The 12056-nt window shown below is 40.8% G+C and overlaps 1 protein-coding gene across 2 annotated transcripts in view; it reads right to left on the minus strand.

The window, feature by feature from the left end:
- Positions 1 to 218: 218 nt before the first annotated feature.
- Positions 219 to 12056, minus strand: part of PPP1R14C (protein phosphatase 1 regulatory inhibitor subunit 14C) — an 87208-nt gene continuing 75370 nt past the window's right edge. For both annotated transcript variants that reach the window (XM_045080189.1, XM_013056643.2), the window contains one exon: positions 219 to 1799. In XM_045080189.1, the coding sequence (XP_044936124.1) occupies positions 1725 to 1799 (75 nt within the window). In that variant the 3' untranslated portion in view covers positions 219 to 1724. The remainder of the gene's footprint in view (positions 1800 to 12056) is intronic.

The following is a 12056-nucleotide window of genomic DNA, read 5'->3' on the forward strand; positions in this document are numbered from 1 at the left end:
AGGACCAAATACACAGAGCTCATTCTCACTTTCCTTCCCAACCCAGGAATGTGTCCCAACACCTCTGCTCTCCTTAGGAGAGACCCAGGATCAAAGGCCTGAAAATTTCCAGGGGAATGAAAAGCGAGGTGTAAGGACTCGGTACCCCTGTCTGCGGAACATCTCAAAGACTCAAATTATCCTTCAAACGTGGCTTGCAATGCAAAGGTGGAAGCAGATTTGTAAGCAGCTCCATTTATTTGAGTAAATAGCTTGTAAATAAATCATTGGTAAACATTACAAAATTAAATACATTTTCCAAAGCTTGCCAGTATACATAAAATTCACAAACATAGTTCTTTTAAAAAATAAAATATGTTCAGAGCACCCTTGTTATAAAATGTCTGACTCCTGTCCTCTGACAGGGCCGCCTAGAGATGCCTTACAGTAGGTGGGGTTTCTGTGGGGAGGCGGTGGGGGCCTCCGGGGGGGAAAGGGAGAGTTTCTACTCTGACCTTTTACCCAGCCCACATCCATCTGAATTTTGACCCGTCTCCAAGGAACTGATCTATCACTGGGAGGCAGGGGCCCTAAGCCTAGCTCCAAGCAAGGAGGCCGGGGTGCATAACTGGGGCCAGGAGCCAGAATCCTCAGCACATGCCATTGAGAGGAGCCAGAAATGCAATCTCCACCACCCTTCCAAAGCAGCCAACACTCCTATATCAACTTTCTTGAAAGCAGGGGAGGCTTTCTCACCTCTTACCATGTTCAACCCTCCGTTGACCCGCTCTGGTCTAATGCTACCCAGGCATGGAATTGACCAGAGCTATTTCTAAGGAGGAAAATAGGTGATTTGTTAACTTCCTTATGACCTGCTTTCATGGACAGAGAAGAATACACAGTATTTGGTTGAAAGCAGAGAGTTAATTGCTACACAGTGCTCCCTTTTTCCACTGTGAGACACCCCTTGCAGTGGGCTTCTCTAGAAATCTGAGTAGTTCTTCAAGTGAAGGGTTCATAAAATTTTAAAATACCACGAACGAGGCAAGAAGTACATGACCTGGCAAAGCATCTCAATGAATGAAATAATATGAAGTCCATGAATTAAGCCCTTGACCAACTCAACTTTTTGTGGCGTAGCTCATTAAAATAATGGATACGCTGAATTCTTTCACTTTGGTGCAGAAAGTGAATGCTGGAGGTCAGCTGAAGTCACATGAAGAATAGCTAGTGGCTTCTTGAAAACCCATGTGCTGTGACCTCCAATTAAAGGACAACCACAAGTGTATCCCATCAATGTGAAATAAAACCCACGTCTACATTTTAACTTAGTCGCGTGTAGATATATACAAGTACGAGAAATTTGACATCTGAGACAACTGTACAACTTAAGAAAAAGTATTACCAAACGAGTCGTGAGAAAACCATCATCCCTGTATAGTTAGGTTCTAAACCTGCAATTTCTCAAAGAGTATGCTGCTGGGATCAACCCATTCCTGCGTGTCTGCCTGGTTTGATAATCCTTGGTCGTATTGAAACCAAAGACCTGCTGGTCTTGCTATTAAAATAGTACACTAACAAAACCTCCCCAAACAAAAAAGGAACACTCTTGAATAAATGTCTAATAGGCACCCCCCCAAAAAAAAGTTTCTCATAAGGGCAACTATGCTTTAATAAATGTCTTCATGAAGCCCAAATCCCAGGACCCTTCTTCGTCTCTGGGAGAGTTGCACCCTGTGCCAGCATTACATGGTCTTCTTCTGTGGAGGGCTCAGCTTCCTCATGCCTCTTATTCGAGAGAGCAGCTCCTGGATAAATTCCTAGAAGAGAGAAGAAGGAGTTAATATGACAGTCTCACTCTACTACAATTGGGGATTAAAATCTGCTTGAAGTCATTGTGGTCAATGGCAGTTATCTTAGGTTGATGAGTTTGGTGGGAGGTGTCAAGCCCAGGGTCTTCAGGAAAGGACATTTTTAAGCAAATGAAGCATGCTTGAACCTCCACCACCATGAATACCTTCTCCCTGTTGCTCTCTTTGGGGGAGAAACACAGGCTGCCTTCACCCACTGACAATGTCTACATGGCCTCTGAAGACACTTGTGGTTTTAGATCAGCCTTCTCAACCTTTAATAAACCTTTTATAGGAGCACACAAGTCACCCAGGGAGCTTGTGGCTTCTGACTCAGTAGACCCAGGCTGGGGCCAGAAACTGCATTTCTAACTGGCTGCGAGGTGATGCCCATGTTAGTCTCTGGACCATGCCTGGAATAGCAAAGCTTGACCAGTGGTTCTCAGATGTAAGTCCTCATCTAAATCACCAGGGGGACTTATGAAACCAGAGTGCTGGGCCCAAGAATTTGATTCAGTAGTTCTTGGGATGGTGGTTGGGGGGCGGGGGGTGGGTCCTGAAAATGTGCACCACTGAGAAGTTCTCAGCAGACACCTGCTCCTGGCTCCAAGGATCGTTCTGAGAACCACTTACCTAGATCTCAAAAGAGTCTTCTGACTTCTCTTGACTGCTAATCAGTTTTTTTAAAAAAAGCCAAACACGTTTTACATTTACAATTCAGTATATTCAAACACATACCTTCAATAAAAATCTAAAGAATGAATACTTAATATATAGAATACACCCTCTATTTTCTATTCTAATTTCATTTAAAGGGGTTGCAGAGGGAGATCCACTAAAATGATTCCATGTCCTAGTCACAGACGAACACCCAAAGATCAAAGAATCTAGAATAGTTCCTATGTTCTACCATCAGGAATCTTTCCTTGTCACCTTCTGTTTTAAAATATTTGCTATCTAAACAGTCACATTTATTAGATAATAATTACTTTGTCTTTCTATTTTATATGTCACAGACAAAGAGGAAAGCCAGACTTTCTGATCAACAAGTGGCAGTCATGGGTACATCAGGAATTTACCAAGAGTGAAAACACTAAGAAATCTTCCTCTCCATTTGGCCTTCTGAGAAACCATGCTCAATCTCCCCTTCCAGTCATGAGCTCCCAGGCCAAGTGATCCCAGCAACTACTCTCCAGCTCTAAAACACAATAAGCTTAAGCATTCAGTATTTTGTTAGCCACCCAAATTTTAACGTTTTTGCTCTTATAAAGTAATATGTGCTTTTTCTAGACAACTTGGAAAATATAAGCCAGCAACAATTACCCTCAGAACGAACGACTAATGTATTTTCCCTTATGCAAATGGATTTTTACCTAATTAAGATCACACTGAATAAATATGCCCTTTTCTTCAACGTAGCATTATGCCAGAAGCTTTCTCCCACAACACTAAATAGCCTTCCTAAAAATTTACCTCAATGGTTATACGAGCCTTTATTATATGGATATTCTACCATCTGCTTAATTCCTCCATTATTGGATATGTGGTTGGTTCCGGACTTTTCAGAAGTAGAAACAATGTTACAATTAACATCTCTGTGTATAAATCTGCAGTTTTGAATATTCCCTTTGGAGAGCTTATCCAGAAAAGCATTTGCATCACCACCATTTCTGATCTTGGGCAGAGTGGAACACATATGAGGCCCTGTTTTAACTTTCTGAACATTATTTTAATTTAAAAAATTCTTAGGATAAACTAAAGCCAAATTTTCACACTTACATTCAGTTTTCATTGTGTCAAGTTAAGTGCATTTCCTGTTTCTCCTCTTGCTATATGGTTTCGACAATATAATATGTAACATATACTTTCAGTTTTATTGATTTGGAACCTACTACTCAAATGAATTCTGTAGAAAGTTCCAGCACTTGAGTGTAGATCTCCTTTTTTTTTTTTTTTTAAAGCAAAGGTCAGAATCACAAATCCTATCACTTATCCTGTTAATAGCTAGTAATTCTTCTGCACTATTTCTATAGCACATTTTTTATAAAGATCATTATAAAAATAAAGATTAAACATGATAAGAAATAATATATCCTAAACTACAGACCTTTCTTCTTCAAGACAAAAGTAATTTGGTAATTTAAATAAGATTCAAATTATCTCAAAAAAATCAATCATGAGGTATATTAATCTCAGTGATTAAAAAGTTCAATAAATAGGGGAGCCTGGATGGCTCAGTGGGTAAAAGCCTCTGCCTTCGGCTCAGGTTTTCTCCTGAGATCAAGCCCCACATTGGGCTCTTTGCTCCGTGGGGAGCCTGCTTCCCTTCCTCTCTCTTTGCCTGCCTCTCTGCCTACTTGTGATCTCTGTCAAATAAATAAATAAATAAAATCTTTAAAAAAAAAGTTCAATAAATAACTTGCATTTTTAAGAAATTAACATCAATGAAACTCTTAGTTTTATGTCAACTAATTTATGTTAATATACTGTATTACACATATTTTAAAGTGTTCATTAAATTTGTATGAGGTATTCCGCAGAGTTAAAAAAAAATAGCAAGATCAGTACTTATGCCCTATATAGAAACTTATGCAGGATTTTAATGATTACAGATGATTCTCAAAGAAAAACCAAGAATCTCTAATCAAAAATACTTTGATGACTCTTGTTCCTGTTACTCAAAAATTCTCTATGTAAATAAGAACCTAGCTCATTTACTTCCAAAATAGGTCACTCAGCCTTGTGTTGTGGACACTACTTGAGTCAGAGAAGGGCTGCCCCTTTGAGGAAATGACATCTGATGTGAGACCTGCATTAACAAAGAGAGGCCAGCTGAGAGAAAGTCTGGGGGTCTGGGTCACGGCCCATGTTCAAAGGCCCTGTAGAGAAACAAGCAAAGAAGTGGGTGTTTCTGGCAAAAAAAAAAAAGGCCAAGAGGAGTGGGGTGGGAGCCATGCTAAGGGTGTTAGGGGCAGCTTACCAGGGTCTCGCTGTCCACAGTAAGATGGGTCAAGGCCAGTTCATGGGTTACCACCCACAGTTTGTAAATACATGATGTAGACCAAGGCTAAGAGATGCTGTAACCCCCAAGCACATATACAAGTAGTATAAATATAAGTAAATATAGATCCATCTTCATAGTATATATGTAATATATATTTCTATATTCTATAATATGAATGACATAGTGTGACTACTTAAATGTAAATCAATTAAAATAAAAACATTTTAAAATTCAGCTCCTTATTCACACTAGCCACAATTCAAATAGTCAGTAGCCACATGTGGCCAGTGGCCACCATAGCAGACACTGCAGCTATAGAATATTTCCATCATTTCAGAAAATTCTATTGAATACGCAGGAGCAATGCTAAGGCTCAATGAGATAAGCTTGGAGGAAAGTGGAAATAGAGGGGAAAAGAAGGCTAAAGACCAAAGCCAGAGGCGCCCTAGCAAGCAAGGTCTGGAAGAAGCACTGGCCCAGCAAAGGAGACTGAAAAGGAGAAACCAAGGAGAAGGGGGGAAAACCAAGACAATGTGCTGTTAAGAAGTCTTCTACTTTTTTGGTTTCTTTTATGCAACATAATTATTTTGAGATTCAGCCACATTATTGGATTTATTTATTAAAAGAGCTCCTTTTGGTTGAGACTGAAATCCATAAATCAGTTTGTGGGGAAAAAAAAACAATGAATGTTCTCAGCAACGTTTTCTAAATCTCAGTGTACAGAGATTACACATCTTTCATCAGATTTATTCCTATGTGTTTAAATTATTGCTGTTATTGTAAGTAGTATATTTTTATTCCAATTTCCAACTGTGGCCAGCCATAGATTTTCATAGACTTACCTCACATCCTGCAAGCATGATGAACTCCCTTGTTTATTCTAGCAGCTTTTTGTAGACATTTACCTTTTGCAGATGTTTTTTCTAGAGTTTAGAACTTTCCCTTCTATTCCAAGTTGGCTGAGAATTTTTAACCACGAATAGAGAGATTGCATTTTGCCAGATGTTTTTTTCTGTATCAACTGACATAATTATAGGAAGGGCTTTTTCCTCCTAGTTCCTTACCACAGTGACTTACATTGATTGATTTTTGATATTTTGAGCCTTCTAAGTATATATATGTACTGTTACATTCAATTGGACAAAATTTTCTTTAGAAACTTTTCAGCTATGCTCATGTGGAATAGTTGTGTACATTTCTGTTTTTATGTCTTTGTCTGGTTTTAGTATCAGAGTAGGACCGTCCTCATAGAATGAGTTAAGAAGTATTCCTTCTTTCTCAAGTTTCTGGAAGACTTTGTATAGAGCTCGTATAATTTCTTCCTTAAATGTATGGTAAAAATTCCCCTGTGAAGCCATTTGGGTCTGGAGGGTTTTTGTTTGTTTGTTTGTTTGTTGTTTTGCTTTGTATTGGTAGGTTGTGTCTTTCAAAGCATTTGTCTATTTCATAGATGTCGTTGAATTTATTGGTAAGAGGTTCATAACCTTGGTTGAAACTGTACTGATGTCATCTCTCTCATTCCTGACATTGATAATTTGTCTCCTATCTTTATTTCTATTTGGACTAGAGGTTTATCAATTATATTGCTCTTTTCAGAGAATGAGCTTTTGTTTCACTGATTTTCTTTATTCAGTTTCTGTTTCATATTTCACTGATTTCTGCTTTCATCTTCATTATTTCCTTTCTTCACCTTACTCTGATTTTAATTTGTTCTTCTTTTCCTAGTTTCTTAGGTGTATTTTAAAGCCATTTATTTAAAACCTATTTCTATTATATATAACACTAGAAATAGGTTTTTTATATATATATATATATATAAATTTATATATATATATATATATATATATATATATATATATATATATATTTTCTCACCTCTAATCACTGCTTTGGCTGCATCTCACAAATTTTGGTATAATGGGTTTTTACTTCACTCATTTCAAAATCATTTCAAATTTCATATTTGATTCCTTCTTTGGCCCAGGAGTTATTTAGGAGTATGTCATTTAGTCTCCAAATATTTGGGGATTTTCCAGACATCTTTCTGCTACCGATTTCTAACTTAATTCTATTATTCAAAGAACGCACTTTGTTTGACTTGAATCTTTTAAAATTTGACACTTGCTCTGTGGCCCAGAATATGTCTGTCTTGGTAAATGTTCTGTGTGCATTTATAAAGAAACAGGCTAACTTCAAGCAGACCTTCTACCACTGTGTTCATATGGCCTCCTGCCATGTGACATGTACACATAGAGAACACACCAAAAGAAGGGATGAACAAAGTGGTTCCCCCAGATGCAATATTTCTACAAGAAAATGATTCCCTAACCACAGAGGTCATGATTTTTTGTGATACTCAAAAAAGGACCTTCATGACTCTTTTTTGACCTTTTAATCTCCAACTAAAAGGATAGGTGAAGATGGAGGCAAACCCCATGGTTCATGTGGGTTCCTGTATCAGGATCTGGCTCTGGTCATGCTCAGTCTTAAGAAAACAAAGGGAATTCATATTTGCTGAAGGCCTTCTCCGTGTAGCCTACTTATACATACCACCGTATTTAATCTAATGTAGTTTTATCGTGTCTGTTGTACAGATGAGAAAAATAGATGTTCTAGTTCATTAAAAGCCCTCGTCCAAGGTCACAAAGCAAATATTTTGAATCCAGATCTCTTGAAGTAAGTTGAACTCCATAACTAGGTACCAAGCCCCCACCATGTGCTAGACTCCACCCTACTTGCTGGGATGCAGAGGAAGGGAGAGGCCCCGCCTAACAGGGGCTCCCAGGCCAGCAGGGAAGGAAGACAGAGAAATAGGTTCTGTCCACCTAAGACACGGGCCACAGTGCTCAGTGTGTATGTGAGAGCCCTGTGGGCAGGCGACAGCACACACCATCCCTGACCAGCCCAGGCCTGGGACCGTCCCTGCCTCTCCCAGGGACGGTCATAAATCTAGGAGACTTTGAAAGATGAGAAGTTCTGTATCAATACAAGGTATCGAGAATCTAGCACCACTGCCCTGGAGTGACAGCCCAGCTTCCTCTCCCTCCTCCTCTCTCCTTACAGGTATCCTTTTTTTAGTTGAATCTCTCTCTACTGGTCTGTCGGATCTGACCATTCTAGTTTCCTAATGTTTGAAACAGTATTTTATAGCAAACCGCTGGAATTTTAAGGAGGCAAACAGACATTGCCCTGACCCATCATTTCAGAATGACTGGCATCTATTTTGTTAGGCCACCTGAGCAGTTTTGTCCAAATACTCTCCAAGATCCCAGGTCTGCAACAACCACCCCCCACCACCCCCGCCCAGCTACACTGTCTCTGTGGGCTGCTGAGGGCCAGGCTGTGCTCAGGGCCCCGAAACTTGACTCTTGTTAAACATCTCGTGGGGCGCCTGGGTAGCTCAGTCAGTTAAGTGTCTGCCTCCAGCTCAGGTTCTGATCTCAGGGTTCTGGCATCGAGTCCCCGGTCAGGCTCCCTGCTTAGCAGGCAGTCTGCTTCTCCCTCTCCCTCTCCCTCCGCCCCTCCCCATGCTTGTGCTTGTGCTCCCCCCACTCTCTCAAATAAATAAAATCTTAAAACAACAACAACTCCTTTCTAAATGACTCTGGGCCCCTACCCCCGACCTCAGTCCTGGGCACCACTTTCATATCTGAGCTGAGAACACTCTGCATTCCCATTTCACCCATTAACCTACCTGAGGACGACTCCTTCCCACAGTATGTACCTTTCTATTTTGTCTGGCATAGTGCCATGTTCTCACGAGCACTGAATTTCTGTCTGGGGTTCGGACACAACTCATACTTCCTGGCCACCCTCTATGTGACAAGCACTCTGGGCATTTTCATGTACTGTCTCATTCAATCCTTATAACAGTCTTATAACATAGACTCAGAGAGGTTTAGAGGTTTGCCCAAGGTCACAGAGCTACTGAATGGTCAGACTAAGGTTCAAACCCTACATTTCTAGAAGCCGTCAGAAACCGGGTCTCATCGCTGGGGAACGGATGGTACAATTCACTCTCTCTGTATCATGATGCCCGGGTGGGGGGGGGGCATCTTTTTTAGTAAGCAACCAAGATGAGTAATTTTAGTCTAACTGCAAACCAAACTAAAATGACTTCAAGTGTGTGTGATAAACACAGTGATCCTTTAATGTTTACACATGGGGAAGGGCTGCCCAGAGGTGTAGAGGACTGTTTCATAGGTAAGCTCTGGGAAGCTGTCTCCAGGGCACGGACCTGCCCTCCATTCTGCTCACAGCCTCTTCCCAACACATGAATGTCTCAGAAGCCCTAAGTTGCTGCCTTCTAGACTCCAGCGAACTCATAAATTAGAGAAGAAGAAAAAGCGGAGGAGGAAGAGGACGGAGCAAAAAGGAGAGAATGAGAGAAGGAAACAGGGAGAGGAGAGGGAAGCCGGAGTCTTGACCTTTCTTCTGCCCACTGAAACCCAGGTTCTGCCCAGCCAGCTGACTCCTCGGGGCTCCCCCCGGCCACGTGCCCCTGCCAAGCTCTCTTCATCGGACCCTGCTCTGATGGAATGTGGCCATTCCCCAGAGCCTGGTTCCCAGCCTTCTCAAGGCACTGTCTCCCAGCCAGCCCACTTCCTCATACTCTCAGGCCTCCTCTGTCTTCCCCCTTGAGATCCAGGCCTGCATTTCCTGTGGCTCCCGGAGGTCTCCACAGGGAAGCTCCATGGGCCCACCAGTCTCAAAATGACCAAAAGCAAACGCACTGCTACCTATCCTTTCTTCTAACTGTCCCTCACCCTGAGGAATTCACAGTTTTTATTATTGGGTCCTGAACAAACCATCATAAAGATCTCATTTACCCCCCAATTAATCTATAAGTTTAATACTGTTCTAATCAAAATATAAATATTTAAGAATCGTCAAGATATTTTTAAATTTTTTTATTAACATATAATGTATTGTCTGCTTCAGGGGTACAGGTCGGTGAATCATCAGTCACACGTTTCACAGCGCTCACCACAGCACATGCCCTCCCTGATGTCCATCACCCGCCACCCTCTCCCTACCCCCACCCCCCAGCAACTCTCAGTTTCTTTCCTGAGATTAAGAATCTCGTAACGGTTTGTCTCCCTCCCTGGTCCCATCTTGTTTCATTTTTCCCTCCCTTCTCCCTGCCCCCACCCTGTCTCTCACATTCCTCATATCAGAGGAATCATATGATAATTGATTATCATCAATTATGATGAGAGATCATATGATAATTGATCATATGATAATTGTGAGATCATATGATAATTGTCTGTCTCTGACTGACTTACTTCGCTTAACATAATAGCCTCGAATTCCATCCACATTGTTGCAAATGGCAAGATTTGGGGGTTTTTTGATGGCTGCATAATATTCCATCCTATGTATATTGAATAAGAAAATCCTGGTCCTTGCTAAGAACTGATTATAAAACCCTGGCAAGGGGCACCTGGGTAGCTCAGTCAGTTAAGCATCCACTCAGGTTGTGATCCCAGGGTCCTGGGATCGAGCCCCAGCATTGGGTTCCCTGATTAGCAGGGAGTCTGCTTCTCCCTCTGACTCTCCACCGTCTGCTCCCGCTCATACTCTTCCTCTCTCTCTCTCTACAATAAATGAATAAAATCTTTAAAATAAAATAAAATAAAACAAAATAAATCCCCAATAATTGTGATAGTGTGCAGTGATAGACAAACAGCAAGTTCCGCATATCAGGAAAATCTGATATACAACACAAGATGATTTCCTATCAGTGGGAGTAAGGGCATAAGGATGGACTGACTGCGTAATAAACGGTACTAGAACAACACAGCTAAGGTCAAGTTAGATTTCTATTTCACACCATACACAAAAGTAAGTTCAAGATGGTTGGATTGGGAGGGAGACAAACCATAAGTGACTCTTAATCTCACAAAACAAACTGAGGGTTGCTGGGGGGAGGGGGTTTGGGAGAAGGGGGTGGGATTATGGACATTGGGGAGGGTATGTGCTTTGGTGAGTGCTGTGAAGTGTGTAAACCTGGTGATTCACTGACCTGTACCCCTGGGGATAAAAATATGTTTATAAAAAATAAAAAATTTAATAAAAAAAAATCTGAGTGTGAAAAATAAAAGTGAAAAGTTGTAGCAAAAAATGTAAGATGATTATCTTTTTTTTTTTTTTTTAAGAGAGAGAGAGTTCAAGCTATGGGGGGAGGGGCAGACGGAGAGGGAGAGAGAGAATCTTAAGCAGGCTCCATGCCCAGCACAGAGCCCAACCCTGAGATCATGACCTGAGCCAAAATCAAGAGTCACTCACTCAACCTACTGAGCCAATCAGGTACCCGAAGGAGACTGTCTTTAAGACACCGGAGTAGTAAAATCTTTCTTAGGCGCACATCTTTTAAAAGCATATGCCATAAAGGATGTCACGGATAAATCTGATTTCAATTAAAATGTAAAACTTCTATACATAAAAGACAACACAAGCAAAATAAGCTTCACAGTTTGTGAAACATATTTGCAACCTACACAAAGGTCAAAGGATTGTCATCCACAAAATATAAACAACTCTTAAAAATCAATAAGAAAAACACAAACAACTTGAAAGCAGACAAAGGATTTGAAATGGAAACCCCCAAAAAGGAAACATAAACAAACAATAAGCACATGAGGAAAAAAACGTGTTCAATCTTACTAGCGAGCAGTCAGGAAAAGGTGTGCTAAAACAATGAGATCTCCTCAGATTGGCAAAAAATTCTACCGTTTGGCAATACCAGGTATGGGGATGACGAGGTTAAGGAGAATTCTTAAATTCTGCTGGTGGGCAAGTAAGCCGGAGCCAACTTTTAAGAGCAACTCCATTTCTTGGTATATTCCTGGGAGACTCTTTGTATGTGAGTCAACAGATCAGAAGTTTTTATCACATCACTATTCATAATAATAAAAAACTGGACACAGCGTAAAAGAGTGTCCGCAGAAGAAGGGGTAAGTACATTAATACATCGGAATGCCACACAGCAGTGAAAATGAATGAACCAGAGCCTCCTACATCAGCAGGAGCAAATCTCAGAAATCTAATATTGAGCAAAATAAGCAGGCTGAAGGAAATTTGCAAAACATTACTTACATAGTTCTACAGCATGCAAGATAATCCACAAACCTTTCTATCACTCCTGCTTCGTTGCCAGAGCCCCATTCCTGTCTTCCTAGCATGGTGTGTAATATACAAGAGTTCCTGGGCAAAGGTTT

The sequence above is a fragment of the Mustela putorius genome, unplaced genomic scaffold, assembly GCF_011764305.1.
Source record: "Mustela putorius furo isolate JIRA1106 unplaced genomic scaffold, ASM1176430v1.1 tig00000450_pilon_pilon_pilon, whole genome shotgun sequence".
Lineage (NCBI taxonomy): Eukaryota > Metazoa > Chordata > Mammalia > Carnivora > Mustelidae > Mustela > Mustela putorius.